The sequence below is a fragment of the Myotis yumanensis genome, unplaced genomic scaffold, assembly GCF_028538775.1.
Source record: "Myotis yumanensis isolate MYYU_CA2020_CCGP unplaced genomic scaffold, mMyoYum1.0.hap1 SCAF_11, whole genome shotgun sequence".
Classification (NCBI taxonomy): Eukaryota; Metazoa; Chordata; class Mammalia; order Chiroptera; family Vespertilionidae; genus Myotis; species Myotis yumanensis.
The window spans coordinates 65,134,968-65,155,170 of record NW_027223762.1 but is presented as its reverse complement, the minus strand read 5'-3'; the positions used below and the strand labels follow the sequence as shown (position 1 = coordinate 65,155,170).

Sequence of the window (20,203 nt, the reverse complement as noted above, 5' to 3'; positions counted from 1 at the left end):
AGATTTTTCTTCCCACTTCATGATACAGCCAGATTACATAAAATGTAAAAAGGATGTCCCCCCGCCCCCTGAAATTATTCGGGGAAGATCAGCAGCTCAGAAAGAGAGAGGCCCCGGTGCCTGGCCACGTGCAATGCCTCCTTGGGGTAACTACAGGGTTCTCAAGTGTTTTCTTTAATCGTGTGGTTCTTTGGCTTTTTAAAAAATTTAAATTCTCTATTATTTAAAGTATTACGTGAGTCTCCTTTTTCCCCCATTGACCTCTCTCTGGCCACCCCCACCCCCCAGCACAAGCCCTCACCGCCCCCTATTGTCTGTGTCCATTGGTTATGCTCATGTGCATGCATACAGGTCCTTTGGTTGATCTCTTACCCCTCAACCCCTGTCTTCCCTCATAGATTGTACAGTCTGCTCAATGTTTTTATATCTCTGGTTCTGTTTTGTTCATCAGTTCATGTTGTTCATTATATTCCACAAATGAGTGAGATCATGTGATATTTATCTTTCTCTGTGATATTTCACTTAGCATAATGCTCTCCAGGTCCATCCATGCTGTTGCAAATGGTAAGAATTCCTTCTTTTTTACAACAGCATAGTATTCCATTGTGTATGTATCACAGTTTTTTAATCCACTCATCTGCTGATGGCACTTAGGCTGTTTCCAAATCTTAGCTATTGTAAATTGTGCTGCTATGAACATAGGGGTGCATATATCCTTTCTAATTGGTGTTTCTGTTTTTTTGGGACATATTCCTAGAAGTGGTATTACTGGGTCAAATGGAAGTTCCATTTTTAGTTTTTGAGGAAACACCATACTGTTCTCCATAGTGATTGCACCAGTCTGCATTCCCACCAGCAGTACAAGAGGGTTCCTTTTCCTCCACATCCTTGCCAGCATTTGTCATTTGTTGATTTGTTGATGGCAGCCATTCTGACAGGTGTGAGATGGTACCTCATTGCTGTGTTGATTTCCATTTCTCGGGTGACTAGTGACTTTGAGCATGTTTTCATGTTTCTTTGCCTGCTGTATGTCCTCTTTTGAAAAGTGTCTATTTAGGTCCTTTGCCCATTTTTTGATTGGATTATCTTCCTTTTGTTGAGTTGTATGAGTTCCCTATGAATTTTGGAGATTAAACCCTTATTAGAGAGAACATTGGCAAATATGTTCTCCCATGCAGTGGGCTTTCTTGTTGCTTCATGGATGGTTTCTTTTGCTGTGCAGAAGCTTTTTATTTTGATGTAGTCCCATTTGTTTATTTTCTCCTTAGTTTCCATTGCCCTAGAAGCTCTATTGCTAAAGACATTGCTATGACATACGTCTGATATTTTGCTGCCTATGGTTTCTTCTAAGCTTTTTATGGTTTCCTGTCTTATGTTTAAGTCCTTTATCCATTTTGAGTATATTTTTGTGTATGGTGTAAGTTGGTGGTCTAGTTTCATTTTCTTGCATGTATCTGTCCAATTTTCCAGCACCATTTATTGAAGAGACTGTCTTGACTCCATTGTATGCTCTTGCCTCCTTTGTCAAATATTAATTGAGCATAATGGCTTGGGTTGATTGTTTATGTGATATATCATGATTTCTAGGTTCTCTGGTCTGTTACATTGGTCTATATGTCTGCTCTTCTGCCAGTTCCAGGCAGTTTTGAGAACAGTGGCTTTGTAATATAGCTTGATATCTGGTATTGTGATCTCTCCAACTTAGGATTGCTGTTTCTTTGCTGATTTTTTGTTTAGAGGATTTATCCAGTGGTGTCAATGGGGTATTAAAGTCCCCTACTGTGATTCTATTACTGTCAATCTCTCTCTTGATATCTTCCAGAAGTTTTTTTATGTATTTGGGTGCTCCTGTATTGGGTGCTTATATATTTAACAGAGTTAGGTCCTCTTGTTGAATTGCTCTTTTAGTGTTGTGAAGTGGCCTTCCTTATCTCTTGTTATGGCCTTTACTTTGCAGTCTTTTGCCAGACATAAGTATTACTTCCCAAGCTTTTTTCTCATTTCCATTTGCCTGAAAGATTTTTCCCCATCCCTTCACTGTCACTCTGTGTGAATCCTTTGTTCTGAGGTGGGTCTCTTATAGACAGAAAATATATGGTCATGTTATCTTATCCATTCAGCTGCCCTATGTCTTTTTATTGGAGAGTTTAATCCATTTATCTTTCATGTCATTATGGATAAGTACTTGTTTGTCACCATTTTTATTCTTTATGCTTGTATTCCTTCTTCCCTTTCTATTTCTTCTTTTTACAGCAGTCCCTTTAGCATTTCTTGTATTGCTAGCTTGGTAGTGATAAACTCCCTTAGCCTTTTTTTGTCTGTGAAGCTCCTGATTTCACCTTCAATTTTGAATGGTAGCCTTGCTGGGTATAGTATTCTTGGCTTCAGTCCCTTGCTTTGCATCACTTTGTATTTTTCATTTTATTTGCATTTGGCCTGATGTGTTTTTGTTGAGAAATCAGTTGATAGTCTGATGGGAGATCCATTGTAGGTAATTTTCTGTCTCTCTCTGGCAGCCTTTAAGGTTCTTACTTTGTCGTTGATGTTTGCCAATTTAATTATGATGTGTCTTGGTGTCAGTCTTTTTGGGTTCATCTTGTTTGGTATTGTATGTGCTTCTTGGATTTGTGTGTGTTTTTTCTTCCCAACATCAGGGAAGTTTTCTGTCATTATTTTTTCAAACAGGTTTTCTATTCCTTGCTCCGCTTCCTCTCATTCTGGTACCCTTGTTATGTGGATGTTGTTTCTTTTTGTGTTGTCCCAAATCTTCCTTAGGCTGTCCTCCTGCTTTTTAAGTTTTCTTTCTACTTGCTCCTGTGTTTGTGTGTTTTTTCTTACCTTGCCTTCTAATCCACTGATGTGGTCCTCAGCCTCTTCTCATGTACTGTTTAAACCTTCCATTGTGCTCTTTATTGCAGCTATGTCATTGTTCATTTCCTCTTGATTCCTTTTAATATTGGTGACATTCTCATTCAGCTCCTTGTAATTCTCATTGAGTTGTGTGTATTTGTCATCCAGCTGTTTGAGCATCCTTATAACAATTACTCTGAATTCTTTCTCTGACAAGTTACTTGCCTCAATTTCATTTAATTCTCTTTCTGATGATTTCTCTTTTTCTTTCCTTTGGAGATTGTTTTTTGTCTCCCCATTTTTTTGCTGTAATGTTTTATTTGTTTTTGTGTCTTAGATCCAACTGCTTTGCTACCCAGGTTCTTTTGGGGGTGGTGCTATGTAGTTGGTGATTTTTGGAACCCACTGGTGCAGTCTCTCAGATCTCCTGGGCTTGGTGATCTAGCGGAGCCCCCTACCAGAGCTATTTGGGTTCTCTTGATATAGTTGGGTCTTGAATGTTAGTTTCTTATTCGTGGATGAAGTGTCGTCACGGATTGGCAATGTGACTCACCCTCAGCTCCATTGTGCAAGCAGTTGTGGATGTGATCATGGTTCCGGCTCTTGTGGAAAGGGTTGCCTGAGGTCTCATGGTATGTGCTCCCTGTGGGTTCCCAGAGTCCATGATCTGGGAGGAAGGGGTCTTGGGGCCTGAGGCTCAGATACTGTGACTTTGGCCGGTGTGGTGTGATTCTTGCTGGGGTAGTGTCACTCTGCAACTCACTATGAGGGTCTTGGAGACTGTGAGGGTGGGGGGCAGCTGTCCCGTAGTCTGTGGTTGAGGCAGTGGGACTCTGGCCAAAGTGATTTCCCTCTCTGAATCACGAGGGGGTTCAGGAGCCAGCAGCTGGGGATGTGGGAATCTTGGAGTCTCTGGCTGAAATAATATGACCTCGTCCAGGGAGGCAACTCCTCAGTAACTCACCAAGGTGTCCAGAGGTAGGCAGCTGGGAGGGGGATGTCATGGTTTCCACTGAGGGAGTCGTGCACCCTTGGTTGGAGAGGCACACGCCCAGTAGTAGCTCAAGAGGGGTCCAGGAGCCCTCTGCTGGGGCTGTGTGCTCATGGCACCTGCATGCTGGAGTGGTGCGGTCATGGTGTGCAGTCATGGTATCCAGATGCCAGCCTGGGGAGGGAGAAGTTCCAGTTTCTGCTTTGGGGGCTTTGCTTCCTTGGTTGGATACATGCGCCCAGGGGTGGCTTACCGAGACACCCAAGAGCTGTCTTCTGGGGTGGTGGGCTCAGGGGGTCCACGTGCTGGAGTGGCACTACTGTGGGGACTGGATGCTGGCAGCTGGGGTCGCACCTTGCAGCAGTTCAGAGAGGCTCAGGAGCTGCCTGCTGGGGCAGCAGACTCAGGAGGCCTGCACGCTGGATTGGTGTGACTGCAATGTCCAGAGGTCAGCAGCCAAGGAGGAGGAATTGCGAGTTGCTGCTGGGGCTTTGTGCCCTTGGTTGGTTATGAGCGCCCCCACAGTGGCTCACCCAGGAGTCGCCTCCCACGGGTCAGGTAGGAGGGTGGGGGCCTCACCCCAGGGGTCAGATAGGAGAGTGGGGGGGCCTCACCCCAGGGGTCAGATAGGAGAGTGGGGGGCCTCACCCCAGGGGTCAGGTAGGAGGTGGGGGGCCTCACTCCAGGGGTCAGGTAGGTGGTGGGGGGGCCTCACCCAGGGGTCAGGTAGGAGAGTGGGGGGACCTCACCCAGGGGTCAGGTAGGAGGTGGGGGGCCTTACCCCAGGGGTCAGGTAGGAGGTGGGGGGCCTCACTCCAGGGGTCAGGTAGGAGGTGGGGGGGCCTCACCCAGGGGTCAGGTAGGAGAGTGGGGGGGCCTCACCCAGGGGTCAGATAGGAGAGTGGGGGGCCTCACCCCAGGGGTCAGATAGGAGAGTGGGGGGCCTCACCCCAGGGGTCAGGTAGGAGGTTGGGGGCCTCACCCCACGGGTCAGGTAGGAGGTGGGGGAGGCCCCACCCCAGGGATCAGGTAGGAGGTGGGGGGGGCCTCACCCAGGGGTCAGGTAGGAGCGGGGAGGCCGGGCGCTCTGGAGCTGTCCAATGCAATGGGGACGAGGGCCCTTTGTGCTGAGGGACTGAGCTCGTGGCGGCCTGGGCAGTAGCCTGGGCAATGGTCCCAGAGCACAGGAGGCAGTGGGCAGTGCTAGGAGCAGTGGCTGGAGGCGGAGGAGGCAGATCGGCCATTTCTTGCAGAGGAGACGGGCAAGTGCCCTGGGAACCGGGGTGCCCTGGGAACCGGGGTGCTGGCTCCTCTGGGAAGGCTCCTGGGCCTTCTTCCTCGCTCGCCCTGGCATCAGCGCAGGCCTTTCCGGACGAGGGATGGCACCCTCGGTGGGAAGTGAGCGGAGGACGCGGCGCCTTCTCTGACCTTCTCTGACTTCATGGTGCCTAGAGTCCTGTCCATGAGCCGCTGCACCTCTGGACCTGGCTGCTGTGCTGTGCCTGTCTCAGAAGTGAGTGAGGAACAAGGTGTCCGTTCATTCTATCTAGGCAGAGTGTTAGGCGGCTGCTCCCTGGTGGGCAGTCAGGGCCACAGGCTGAGCCTGAGGAAGTGATCCGGACTCGACCCCAGACCCCCAGGTACTCACCGTCACCGTCACCATCACCATCACCGAGAAGCAGAGGGTGATGGCGAGTGGGAGGTTTTCAAATGACGTAATTTGCAGTGCAGGTGGGTCCCTGCCAGGTGAGGAGGCGGGGCTGAGGGGGCCTCTCCCTAGGGGCCAGGGCAGTTTGTTTTGGCCTTGGTGCACTCTCCACGCCCTCAGCTGGGGGCCCCGGTGGTGGCTGCCTTTCTGCGCCCCTGTGGGAAGTACCAGGTGTGTGTTTAATGAGAAAGTGCTCTTACCCGCGACTTGGCCTCTGCATCCTCTCACGTATCCCGCCCGCGGCCTAAAACCTTCCAGTAACTTTCTGGCCGCCTATGAAGTGCAGTCCCAGCGCCTCAGTAACATTCTCCGTTTGGGGCATGTTCACCCGACCTGACCTTCGGCTTAGGTCCAAACACCATCTCCTCCAACCCCGCCACCCCCTGCCCCCCAGCGCCTCTCCCGGAGGCCTCCAGGTGGAGGGAGGCCTGCCTCTCCCATGCCCTGGGCATTTCTGTGCCCGAGGCCACTCTCCATGATGTGTCATTCTCTGTAAACGTGCCCAGTCCCTGCTGGCGGACGAGCTCCTTGAGCCTGGCCCTGGGCATTATGTCTATTTTGCTTAGAGCAAGCGCGAGGCGGGCCTGTGGCGGACATGCTATAAGCTGGTCAAGTTTGGCAGTGAGTGAACAAGAACATGAATGAACATCGAGGGCACATCACCACAGCCTCTGTGTCCCCAGAGCACGAGGCAATTTACCACGGACAATTTTCTCAGCCCTAAATGAGGACAGCTCATGTGATCCTCTCGGCAAACATCCATGAATACCGTCTTCGTCCCTGCGTGGCACACGGGAGAGGCTGCGCGTCTGTGGTCACGCCGGGACTGTCTGGAGAAGAAGGTCTGCTTTCACACTTGGCTGTTTCTGTCTCGGCCCAGCACTCCCCCGGGCACACAGAGCACAGTGTGAGGCCTGGGCGCGGCCCACCGACCCGCCGGGCGGCGTGGAGTAGGTCGGGCTTGGCTTCGCACCTGGAATTTCTGTCGTTTTGGGTGCCACGGGGTTTATGCTGATTTTTGTTGGGAGCGTGGTTTGTTCAGTCTTGGGTGCATTTTTCCCATTTCCCCTCCCACTGCCCCTATTCTCTTTGATCATGTGACACTAACCCGTTCCTATAGCTGGAGCGACACCCGCCCGCCAGCCCTAGGGTTCTGGGACTGAGCCCCCTGCGGGGAGGCACCTGCCCCCCGCCTGCTTTTTCCCAGAGCAGGTGTGGGCGGCTGAGTGAGCCTGGGCTCTGCACTGGATTCCGAGTTTTACAAGCTCTGGGAACAGGAAAGGGTCTGAGGTCGTCGGCCTTGTCGCCCACCTTGCGCACCTGAGGCACTGGGGCCAGAGGGTCATGGCCGAGGCCAGGCATCTGTGCAGCCGGCCGCTGGCTTTGGGCTTGCAGCTGCCACATGCTCTGTGCTCAGAGTTCATTTGAAATGTGTCTGAAATGTGCTGTGTGGACGCAGCTGGGCCTTCCCTTGCTCCCGCTGCGCACAGCCAGGCGCTCGAGCTGCTCGGTAGGCTTACCGCGCCTTCGTTTTGTTGTTGATAAACTAACGTGAGTAATTGATTGGCCTGGACCTGGGAACCATTTGAAGCCTTGATTTCCTTCTCCGGCAGAGGGGAAACACCTCCTTCAGCGCGGGAGCCGTGGCCAGGCTGAGGCGCAGCACCTCCGACCTTGTTTTATAATCGGGCACAGTTTAAAGGCAACATGATAATGCTGTGAATGCAATTTTAGGCTAAGCTGGGAGAGGGCCAAGTTATTTCGAATAAAAGTCAGAGTTAGGACATTTTAGGAACGCAGTCTTACTGCTCCAGGAAAGTTTCCAGGCTTGAGCCAGGCATAGGGATCATTTTCCTCCATTTATTTAAAAAGCACAGTGTAACATTTTTATTCCTGTTAACACCATTTCTTAATAGAACATTTTCTGGGTACTATTCAGATGGTTGCATGTCATTAGAGTCTGAATGAGTGATGTCTTGGGTAAAATATTTTGTGTTTGCAATTAACTTAGAGCTACAGATAAGAGTACAGGCCAGTGCAATCTCCTGTGTAAACCAAAGGGCAGAGTTTTCAAAGCATGGTCTGCTCTGGACACGCTGCTGAAGTGGGGGGAGGATAACCGCACCTTTTGTTCACTTTTCTTTCATTCCATGAGGACTCATTAAGGCTTCTGAGTTCCACGCCCAGTGCCGGGGGCTGGGGGTGCCCTCACGGTGGGGGGTGCAGGGCAGTGCCGGGGCTGGGGGGTGCCCTCACAGTGGGGGGTGCAGGACAGTGCTGGGGGATGGGGGTGCAGTGTGTCTGCCCTTAGATGGGGGTGCAGGGGGCAAGGGTGTCCTCACAGTGGGGAGTGCAGGGCAGTGCTGCACCTGTCACGGGTGGGGAGCAGGTGTGGCAGAGAGCTTGGTTTGGGGCCTGTTGAGTTTGAGGTCCTCAGGGCCCTCAAATAGATCTGTGCGAAGGTCCCCTGGGGTCTGAGGCTGGAACTTACTGCACGTGAAGGTGCCCCTCAGGAGCAGGTGATGGTCGTGTGACCTAATCTCAGGAGCAGGGACTCGGAAAGGAAAAGGTTCTGCTGAGCACTGGCTGCCTCTGGGCTTGAGAAGCTTAGGACGGTCGGCAGGAGTGCCTTTCTTCCTTTTCGCATTCAATGGCCGGGTTTTGGTGACGTTGCTTTAGTAGGTAAGGCGGTGGTGGTGTCTCCTTGCAGCCTGCAGCCAGTGCCGAAGGTGCTAGCGCCCCTGCTGTATGTGTGGACAAAGCGTCATATAATTAAACTGCATCCCTGGGTCCTCGCTTCATACGTGATCACATCGCTGGCCTGTACCTGTTGAAGCTGGTGCTAGGTTGGCCGGCCATCTGCATCACACGAGGGTGGGGGCTGTGAAGGTCTTGCTTTTGTTTCTCACTTTGTGATACAGTTAATACATGCTCATTACAGGAATTTTAGATAGAAAGCTACCGAGAACGGGGAAACCACCCAACTGCAGGAACCAACCCAATTTTAATATGTTGTTATGTTTTTTAGTCTTTTTTGGTGCATTTTCATACAGCTATATAATTTTATACAAATAATTTAATGTCTTACCTTATAAGATGAAAGTGTGAGCTTTGAGTGGATCTGGAAGTTTAGGGAGACTTTTGCAAGTGGGTCCTACTAATGGGGTACAGCCCAGATATGGAACAAATCTACATAAGTAGCAGCAAGCTGGTTTTGTCAGATATAAGTATTACTACTCCAACTTTTCCCCTTTCCATTTGTATGAATTATCTCTTTCCATCCCTTTACTTTTAGCCTGTGTGTATCTTTCCTTCTGAGGTGTGTCTCTTGAAGACAGCATATACATGAGTCTTGTTTTCTTTTTTTTTTTTTTTTTTTAATATATTTTATTGATTTTTTACAGAGAGGAAGGGAGAGAGATAGAGAGTCAGAAACATCGATGAGAGAGAAACATCGATCAGCCGCCTCCTGCACATCCCCCACTGGGGATGTGCCCGCAACCCAGGTACATGCCCTTGACCGGAATCGAACCTGGGACCCCTCAGTCCGCAGGCCGACGCTCTATCCACTGAGCCAAACCGGTTTCGGCGAGTCTTGTTTTCTTACCCACTCAGCTACCCTATGCCTTTTAATTAGGACATCTAGGCCATTTACATTCAAAGTGATTATTGTTAGGTACATATTTATTGCCATTTTATTTTTTAACTATGTTCTTTTTCACCCCCAACCCCCCTTTTTCTTCTGCTTCTTAAAGCAAGCCCTTTAAATTTTTGTATAACAAACTCCTTTAGCTTTCTGTTATCTGGGAATTGCTGTATTTCTCCTTCAATTTTAAATGATAGCCTTGCTGGGTGAAGTAGCCTTGGTTGTAGGTCCTTGTTTTTCCATCTTTTTGAATATTTCATGCCACTCCCTTCTGGCCTGAAATGTTTCTGTTGTCGAGTCAGCTGGCAGTCTATGGCACTCCCTTGAGAGTAAGCGACTGCCTTCTCTTGCTGCTTTCAAGATTCTCTCCTTGTTTTTAGCCTTTGCCATTTTAATAATGATGTGCGTGGTGTGGGCCTCCTTGGGTTCATTTTGTTCTGACTCTGCGCTTCCTGGACTTGTACGCCATCTTCCTTCACCAGATTAGGGGTTTTTGGTCATTATTTCTTCAGATGGGTTCTCGATCCCTTGTTCTTTCTTTCCTCCTTCTGGAACCTCTATGATGTGAATACTGTTATGCTTCATGTCCCAAAGTTCCCTTAAGCTATCCTTATTTTTCAAACTTTTTTTCCTTTTTGTGATTGAATTTTTTTCTATCTCATCTTCTAAATCATTGATTCAGTCCTCTGCTTCACCCAACCTACTTTTTATTCCTTTCAGTGTGTTCTTGTTGTCAGATATGGTATTCTTCATTCCCAACTGGTTCCTTTTCCTGGTTTCTATGTTCTTTTTTATGCTGTTATAGTTCTCATTAAGTACCTTGAGAGTCCTTATAACCATTACTTTGAACTCTGTCTCTGATAGATTGCTTGCTTACATCCATTTAGCTCTTTTTCTGGAGATTCCTTCTCTTCTTTCATTTGGGGCCTCTTTGTCTCCCCATTGTGTTTGTTTCTATATATTAAATATATCTGCTATGACTCTCAGTCTTCATAGGTTGGCCGTATGTAGTAGGCGTCCTGTGGGACACAGTGGTGCAGTCTCCTTGTTCTCTGAGCTGGATGTACTAGGAATGTTATGTGGGTTATATGGGCTCTCCTGTTGCAGTTGTGTCTTGATTGCTGTTGGCCTGTTCATGCATGGAATTAGGCTGTCTAATTATGATGCTCAACCCCCAACTATGGTATGTGAGTTGCTGTACAGATGCTGACCAATAATAATAATAATAATATAAAAAGGAATAAAAAGAATATGAAAAGAAGAAAGAATAAAAAGGATAAGGAAAAATTATAAGAAAAGAAAAAAACAATAAGAAAAATAAAATAAAGAAATAGAAAGGAAAAAGAAAAAAATCAGAAAAGAAAAAAGTGGCATTCACCTCATCAGGTTTAGTGCCTGCTCGATCTGCTGTTTGTGGAGTTGGATCCGGCTCCAGTGCTGCCTGAGCTGGATGCTTCGTGTGTTGCTTTTGGTCATTTTGGGAAGGACTATGGTGCAGGCCAGTGTCAGACGCTGCTGGTGCCTGGTCCATAGTTATGGCTGCCTCTGCTGGGCTTGGCTGCACACAGGAAGGACCAAGCTGTGCTCCAAGGCCGGCTGTTACTAGTACTGGGCCCTGGGGCAGATCGGCACATGTGCCAAGGCACCCCGCAATCCGCCTCTGCCTTCCTTGTCTGCTGGCTGCCTGTTAGGTTCATTCACTGAAAAAGCCTCTGGCGGTGGGGCTAGTGGATCTTCGTGAGGGGAGGTGCCATTCACACTTCAGGGAAGGTGGTGGGTATGACCCCATCCCAGAACCAGGTGACTGAGTCTGTCCCTGATTTTTGCCTTGAGCTCAGCAGGGCGGATGCTCTAATACTCAGGACGGGCCTCCGGAGCCCAAAGGTCGGGTCTGCCAAGAGCTGCGGGGTGTGTCTGTGGGGCCTCCTGTGATGGGGAAGTACCAGTCTGGTTCACAGGAAAAGTGGGCATATGGCCTCACCTCAAACCCAGTCACTGACACCCAAAGTCGGCCCGGACTTCTACTCCCTGCCCTAGGCTGTGGCTCCTTGCAGGGTGGGGTGCGAGGGACTCCCGGGGTGGGTAATTGCTTTCCCCCAGGCTGATGCTCTCGGAGAGGATTGCCCTGCCCCAGAAAGGTGGCTGCTGCGGTATCCGAGAATGACTGGGTACAGGTGTCCTGGCAGCTGTCCCCCCACATCTTTCCCTAGAGCCACAGACCCCAGACTGTCCTTAGGCGACTCCAGCCAGCACCATCCTCTCTCCTTAAAGTTTGCTCTTGAAGAGGAAGCCGGTGTCTCCAGCAGACTCGCCTCTCCTCGGTGGACAGAAACCCCGCTGCTTTCACAGCTGGATGCTATGTGGGCACCTCTTTCCAGCTCTGGTGCCCTGGGCTGGGGAGCCTCTGGGCTCGGGAGCCTGGCCTGGGGTTAGGCCCCACACTGCCCAAGAGAAAGCCCCTGGAGCTAAGTGATCTCTCCAGCACCTCAGCTGCGTCCGTGGGAGTGGGGCCAGTCCCTCTTGCATCTCCACCCTTCCTACCAGTCTCAATGCACCTTCTGCTGCAAATCCTTGATTAGTAGCATAAGACTCCTCTTCAGCTAGTTCTCAGTTGGTTATTCAGGGTGATTGTTCCCCAATTTATTTGTATTTCCAGTTTGGTTTAGGGAGGAGGTGAGTTCAAGATTCACCTGCTCTACTGCCATCTTGAAAGTCTCTGGAATAGTAACATTTCTAATTTTTGTTTTTCTTTCATTCCTGTTTCTCTAGGAGAACATGAAAGTGTTACTCAGGCTTGTTTGTTTCATAGCTCTACTGATTTCTTCTCTGGAAGCTGGTAAGTTAAGCATTTCCACTTGTTATTATCTGCTAAGAGAATCTATTATTTAGAATACATGAAGTACCTTACCTAACAGAATCATTTTTCTTATCTTTTCTGTTGAATCCCAATACACAGAGCCTGTTGGTCACAGAACTGTAGTGATGAGTATTCTTTTCAGCATCTTCTCATTCTCTTGTTTACATATTTGGAAACAGACCCAGTGAGGTTAAGAGCCCAAGGCCATGTTTCTAGTTTAAGAGCAAGTCTAGAGTTATGCCTAAGACTAATTCAGTTATGCCTAAGACTAAACTGTGTCTAGTCCAGGCCTCTTCCCACTGTACTGCTGATCAAAGAGTATAACACAGGAAATCCTGGCTTTCATTAGGAAGAGGCATTAAATGTAGTCTTGATGGACCCTCAGCTGAAAACCATCAAGAGACAGTTCTTTCTTTTCTCTGTTTATTCATTTTCACTCTGTCCCTCTTCCTCCCTTTACTACAAATGCATTAGCCCCTACCCAGTGCTAGGCGCTAGGTGCTGAGGATACAGAAGTGAATGATCAAGACAGAGAATCTGAGTGCAGATGGTTTACATTCCAGTGGGTTTAGCAAAGTAAACATTTGTTATGTCATTTGTGGTAAGTGTAGAGAGAAAAACAGCAGAAAAGGAAGATATACAGTTTGGGCCTGGCTGTCTGGCTCAGTGGTTAAGCATCGACCTGTGAACCAGAAGGTCATGGTTCAATTCCCAGTCAGGGCACATGACCGGGTTGCAGGCTCGATTCCCAGTGTGGGGCGTGCAGGAGGGAGCTGGTCAGTCATTCTCTCTCATCATTGATGTTTCTGTTATGCCCAGATTTCAGGATCCCCAAGAAACCACATCAGGGAGCCAGCCATGTCCAATGCAAAAGCATAAGAGTCTTTATTTGAGCTAGCTCGGCTCCCCCACCTTGCCGACACAGCAGCAGGAAGCAGAGAGAGATAACTCTGTGTGGAGACCGGTTATATAGGGGGAGTTGGAGGAAGGGGAGGAGAAAGGACTGTGCTCTGCCGATTGGCCAGGCACAAGTCGGTGTCTTGTTCCTGGGTGTGGCTAGCAGAGGCTTAGACTTCCGGGAAGAAGCTCCTTGCCAAGCACGTGGCCAAGGTAAGATGGAGCACTTACCCTGGGGCAAGGTGGAGGGCATAGCCCTTACCCTGGGGCAAGGTGGAGGGCGTAGCCCTTACCCTGGGGCAAGGTGGAGGGCGTAGCCCTTACCCTGGGGCGAGGTGGAAGGCCTAGCCTTTACCCTGGGGCAAGGTGGAGTGCCTAGCCCTCGCCCTTTCAGTTTCTATCTCTCTCTCCCTCTCCCTTCCTCTTTTAAATCAATAAAAATATATTTAAAAAATAAAGTTTTAGGAATGTGCAGGTGGCAGAAAGTTAAATTTTATGATAGTGTGGCCAGAGAACACTTACTGAGAAGTTGACTTGTAAGTTGGGGATGGGGAAACATTCCAGGCAGATGTGCGAAGGCCCTAAGGAAATGGCATGTTCCAGGAACTTAATACCATTGTGGTTGGAACCTGCCAGGGTCCAGCCCCAGCGGTTCAGGGGTTCCCAAAGGTGTGGACAGCGTCGGCAAAGACTGAAGGACACAGAGACAGCGTTCAGATGATCAGCATAGTTAGGTTCTTTTTTATTGTCCTGTTAAAACTATATTTATACTACTTGATCCTATAAGCATGCCTCTATATCATGGTATGTTTTGGGTCCTCCTTTGACCTTCTACAGTTCCTTATTTTATATTTATAGTTTCTTATCTGACCTTTGCCAAAAATCTTATCTCTATCTAGGTCTGTTGATTTTAATCTTATCTATTGTCTATGTTTCTACATTCTATTCTAAAGGTTAGTCTCTGTGTTCCATTATAAGGGCTAGTTTGCTATTTCTATTCCAAGGTCACTATTCTACTGCTCTACTGTTAAGCTATAAGGACATAACTGAAGGAGATTTTCCCATTCTGTGGCCTAAATAAAGGTTATGTCCTTTTAGCCTTGCTGGTGGTCTTCCTTGGGACTGCCCTGTGTTGTCGGGTTTTTAAGGGTATAGGCTTTGGTACTTTCTCTGGTGTGTAGACCCCTGGGGATGTGGGCCTAGCAAGTCCTAAATTTATTGCTAACAGTCTAAGTTCCTCATAAGTAGTACACAGTATTTCTGTAACACTAGGGGGTTTTATTGATTTATTCCCTTCCCTAGTCCCATTAATCCCTAACTACAGGGAAACATTCCCACCTGGAGAAACAACCTTTCTTGGGGAAGTGGCCCTGGTTAGAACACATAGTGCTAAGAAGGGGAGCAAACATATTAAGAACAGTATGCCATATACGCTAGGTCCCTTGGAACAAATGCTGTGTAGATGTTTTTTCCCTGCAGCGACTGTGTCAAGCAGCAAGGATGGAACAGCTTCCGGCATCTCCCCCATTCTTATTTTTTAAATGTAGCATGTGTAAATCAGCAGCCACCTTTCGGATTGTGTTAAGACTCGGAAGAAGATTGGGAAAAGACAAATAATTATTAAAGTTATGAAAATAGGCCTGCACTTAAAAGCATGGGGATTGAAAGGGCGAGGGCTAGGCCCTCCACCTTGCCCCAGGGTAAGTGCTCCATCTTATCTTGGCCACGTGCTTGGCAAGGAGCTTCTTCCCGGAAGTCTAAGCCTCTGCTAGCCACACCCAGGAACAAGACACAGACTTGTGCCTGGCCAATCGGCAGAGCACAGTCCTTTCTCCTCCCCTTCCTCCAACTCCCCCTATATAACCGGTCTCCACACAGAGTTATCTCTCTCTCTGCTTCCTGTCGCTGCGTCGGCAAGGTGGGGGAGCCGAGCTAGCTCGAATAAAGACTCTTATGCTTTTGCATTGGACATGGCTGGCTCCCTGATGTGGTTTCTTGGGGATCCTGAAATCTGGGCATAACAGGGATAATGTTTTGTTTAGAGATGTATCCTTGTAAACCACTAAAAAAGGAAGATGCAACCTGGGAAGGATCAAGTATTGAGCCCGATTGGCTTACATCATGAATCTGCTGATATAACTTTTGTAGATCTAGGCTTAAATTACTGTTATTCCAAATTCCTAATATATGATGTTGAATTTTGTCCCAAGTTATTGCTGGCTGATTAACTTCTAAAGGAGTGACGCAGATTCATTTGTAATCTAGATGACATCTTAATGATAGACAAACTTTAAGTGTAATAATTTCATTTCCAATTTGTATAAGGGCTTCTTCAAGAGCATTAACCTTGGCTTCTAATTTTTTGTCTATTATTTCTTGGATAGCTAGAGCGAGAGAAATATTCTTTGCTAATTGATCTACATGCTGAGCTGTATGGACTTCCTGTACTAAGGCTGTGGTTGCAGTAGCAAGTGATCCTGTAATTGTAATGAGTGCAGTTATGCCTAAGATTAATTCTGCTACAAATATTTTTGAGCGTGTTAAAGTGTTGGTAATTATTCTAATAGCTTGTAACCCAGAATCATCATACCATGGCGTATGCAATTGTACAGGTAACATTAAATAAGGAGGTCGCTTTACAATAAAAATTGAATAGATAAGCTAGAATCAATACATGTGGTTAAAATACGTTTGTGACAGGAAACAGTGAAAGTAGTTTCATTTGTTGTCACACCTAGGTTACTGTGAGAATCTTTTAGTAGAAAGACATCTGGGGATGGCAGACAAGCTCTAATATGATAAGTTTCTTTGCCATAAGGCGGGGGCTGGGGTCTATCAAGAGTTATAGGCGCTGTGGCGGCAATTGCTCTCCACAAGTGATGGTGAGTGTAAGAATGATTATTAACTATTGAAGTTAAGACTGCTGGGACCCATCCATTAGAATACCGACGAGTGACAGGGTCTCCTGGGGGGAGAAAAGCTTCCTGCCAGTGAAAGTTAGCGGAAGCTTTAAGATAGTCTCTATAGTTCTTAGTGGGGTTAGGTACAGGCCAGTCAAAAATCTGTTGTTTGCTTTGATATAAAGGAAAAGGAATAGGCTTTGGATATCTACAATGCCACCAAGGAGGGAATCCTGTGTTTTCATCCATGAATGGCCATGGGCCCTCCTCAGTGTCCTTTGATTGTGAAGATGTTCTACAAAGCCTTGGATTTTTTACTCGGGGTAAAGCCCTGCTCCATAAGAGGTGGGGTCCTGCACCCAGGATACTGAAGGGTGAGAGCCCACATATTTCATCGATTAGGTTTTCCTGTGGGGGAGTCAGTAACGGGTTTTTTGCGAGGTTCCTAAACAGCCTGGAATGTGATTATTATTAGTGATGTCAAAACATATAGGTGGGCCCACAGATTTTCCAGCAAAGGTGAAGGTGTTATTAATTCTTTGCTGGATGAATTCATCCGATTCTCCTCCTTTCTATTTTAATAATTGCATCTTAATAACATGATTGGCTTACTTCAAAATAGCTTGAGAATAATAAGTGATGCTAGTTTTATGATAAATTTGATATTGCTGACAAAAATACTGAAAACAGAATTAGTGTACATGGACCCATTGTCTGTTTTTAGCTCTAAGGGAGGTCCTAGTACCGTAAAGGCAATAATTAATTATGTGCTAGGCACCCTTCCCTGTTACTTTTCCTTAATAAATCTTGATAAGTGAGAGCTGCTTGAAGGGTTTTAATCCATTTAAGACTCTTCATTCCACATCTGCAGACTAGAAGTAAACATATGAGAACAAGAATATGAGGCAAACAATAGTGGTTATGCTGAGAGGTAAATGCAAGGATATCCAATAGAAGGGATTAAATTCTTTTAAGTCCTCTTTAAATTGTTGCCAGGCTTTCAAAGAATTAGTTTGTAAGTTTGCCTTGGACAACTGTACAATATGCTGTTTAATTCTAAAATATCAAGGATTGTGTTACCTAGACCCCAAGCACTAAGAAGATGATTTTTTATTGATTCCCAAGGGTGCAGGGTACTATTATAGGGAACCGGGGTAACACAAATCTGGGAAAAATTATAATGACACTGTAAAGATATTCTTGGCTCTAGGCCATGGATTTTATCACCCATTCACAGGACTGTAGACTTTAATGCTGACAATTCAATTTCAAACTGGTTGTCAATTCTTTTTTGTATAGACAAGGTCTTAGTTACATTTTCCTTGACTTGTTGTACGAAATGAGAGGTCTGAACAGTTTGTACCATGGATGAAGCAGCAATGCCCACAGAAGTGAGTAACGTTACGAGGGCAAAGATTCCTGCAATTAACTGCCGGAAGCCGGTCCATCCTTGCTGCTTGACACAGTCGCTGCAGGAAAGAAACATCTGCACAGCATATGTTTCAAGGGACCTGGCATATATAGCATATTGTTCTTAATATGTTTGCTCTCCTTAGCGTCATGTGTTTTAACCAAGGTCACCTCTCTGAGAAAGGTTGTTTCCCCAGGTGGGGATTTTTCCCTGAGGTTAGGGAGGGGATACAACCCCTTAAGTGCCAGGCGGGTAGTTAAGCTACATAATCTTTACTCCCTGGAATGGAGATAAGAAATGCCCTAACCTTTGTAATAGAAATTGACAGGATTAAAATCGGCTGGTAAAAATACGGATGTAACAAGACAATAAACATCAGATCCTCATCAGATCCTCATCAGCTCCTCATCAGCTCCTAACCAGCTCCTAACCAGAACTCCGACCAGAACTTTGGCTGGAGATCCTGGCTAGAGGTCCTGACTAGGCTGCTGATCAACTGAAGGCTGTCTTCGTGTCATTCCTTCTTCGCCGACTCTGTCCACACCTTTGGGGACCGCTGGACCCGCTGGGGTTGGACCCCAGCAATTAACATTCCAAGAAATCTTTTTTGTCTTTTTAAGATTTTTTACTAGATCATGCAACAGTTGGTAGGTTTGATGAGATTCCCAAGGCTCAGTTAAGTTAGTGGGAACCCAAGCAAAAGCTAGTTGTTTTAAAATCATGAGGGAATTCTTTTGAAATGTAGAATTAATGCAATGGATAATGTGCAAACTGTGCATGGCACCTCATACAGAGGGCTTGTCACATTAAGATGCATCTGAATGGGGCCTGATAGGAGCACAAATGGATCACACACACAGGCAGTAGCAAACACTGTCTTATTGAGAGTTCCTCATAAAGCAAAAATGGAACTATTTGAGCTATAATTGAAACTATACCATTTTATAGGTGCAAGTGCAGCAGCTAATTTCCACTGTGTACTTTGTAGAGGCCAATTGTCATGTTGTAATTGAGGCCCAACAAATTCTCCTCCATGCCATGAGATGGAGTGATTTTCTTCAGCATATAGATAGGATGCATTTCCTTTCTACTTTAGGGTGCGATTGTTACTATACAGAGACCCATAAGGGCTCCAGTCTATAAAGAAAAAATTGTTATTAAGTTTGCTGGTGGTAGGATAATTACTATAACAGTCTTGCCAATTAAATTCTTCCTCAGTGGGATCCCATTCATAAGACCTTTTACAGAATGGCTTAGTTGGCAGGGGGTGGGGATGTGCCTTAGCACACTTACATTTTCTGCACCTTTCCCTGGAGCAAGTAGAGATAATAGATGTATTTGAGCCTTTTCTTCCCCGTTCTTTGGGGTTCAGCCTGGCTAAAAACCTCTCTTTAATTTTACACACAAGGGAGCAGTGGCTTGATTTAGAGTCATACAAAAGGGAAGCTGGGTGGCAACAGCTGTGTAATTATACCTTGCCCATAGGCTTCCTTGCCTCACCTGTCATCCTCCTGGATGACCAAGATTTTTGGTATCATTAGTAACTATGTTAGGTGGAGTATCAGCCCACGTAAGGGGTCTTACCCACGGTGGGTCAGGAACATAAGTCCAGAATACATCCCCATTTGCCCCTGGTAGCATTACCGCACAGCTGATTGCTGCTAGCATGGCAAGAAGGATGTTCTCAGGTGTTCCTGGGCTCCTGGTCACTTCTGGGCTCCTTGCTGTCCACTTCTTCCTCTTCCCACTTCTTATCTTCCGTGGGCTGCTTGGGATCATTGCTATCTGTGGGCTGGGCAGTTGATTGTCTGCAGCTGTAAGGCGTGGCTCCAGGTGCAGACTCCTCTTTAAGTTGGCCAGTTTCTTTCTCGGACCCTGTTGAAGTTAATATTTTTTGCGGGAATCCACACGATCTTTAAGAAATTTTCTGGAAATATATAAACATATCCTCGACCAAATGTTAAGAGGGAATTCCCTATAAATTAGATTTGAGATCCTTTTATTTTAACTAGACCATTTTCCTTTTGGCCCACTGTGACACCAGTGCACTTGTACAGGTGTCCTGCTGTGGGCGTTATAAATGAAAATCAATTATAAAGTAACAATTTAAAAATACTTCAGGCTTAATGTAATATTCTTACAGGAAATATTCTATTATTCCCCTATATTGTATTAAAAATAATATGAAGAGCCTTTTGAAATCATTTCTTTAATGCAGTCTTGATGACTCTAGATTTAATTTTTTGTATAGAGATATGACTGCTTTGGTTTTATTAAATGCTAAATAATTATCACTATAAGATGAACCATCAATAAAAATTTTTAATATTTCAGGAACAGTTTCCTGTATAGTACAATTAAGTTTTCTTGGATATTTATTCATTTCGATTAGCCAATTTAATTAATTTGAAATAAAGCTCATTATTTAACTTTACTTGTCCTTGTTAATGGTAAATAACACTAATTGGATTACTGCTATCAGTCCCTTTAAGTATTTTGGCATAAGCTATTTAACTTTTGTTTAGGGAGGGAAAATATAAATCATTAACCTTTAATTGTCCTTAGTTTAAGGAAGGCAGGGTTTTCTAGATTTAAGAGACTAGAAAAATTGTGGGTCTGTGCATACACTTAATAATAAGTTTTAATGACATTAAAGGCATATTATTTTAAATAAAAACATTGCTATTAATAAATCAATTTTTTCTTTTATTTGGCAGAATTTCCTTATGCAATCAAGTATATTGTATTGGTCTAATTTAGTTTATTTCTTTTTTGGGAGAAGAAATAAATCCTTTTGTACAATCTCGGGGCCTTTTGAGATGCACAAAATGTTCTTCGATTATATTCTTGAAATATTACATTCGGAAAAACTGTCAAACATGTATCCAATTTAAAAATTATCAACACTTAAAAACATTTCTTAACATCAAAGGATTTAGTCTT

General features: G+C 46.0%; 1 protein-coding gene across 7 annotated transcripts in view; it reads left to right on the top strand.

Annotated features, from left to right (window-relative positions):
* The window catches only part of IL1R1 (interleukin 1 receptor type 1), a 67,901-nt gene that overhangs the window by 22,889 nt on the left and 24,809 nt on the right, over positions 1–20,203 (top strand). For 6 of the 7 annotated variants that reach the window (XM_070429776.1, XM_070429778.1, XM_070429777.1 and 3 more), the window contains one exon: positions 11,965–12,031. In XM_070429776.1, the coding sequence (XP_070285877.1) occupies positions 11,965–12,031 (67 nt within the window). Of the gene's footprint in view, positions 1–11,964; positions 12,032–20,203 lie in introns of those variants that run through there. The other variant, XM_070429782.1, reaches the window with a different exon arrangement.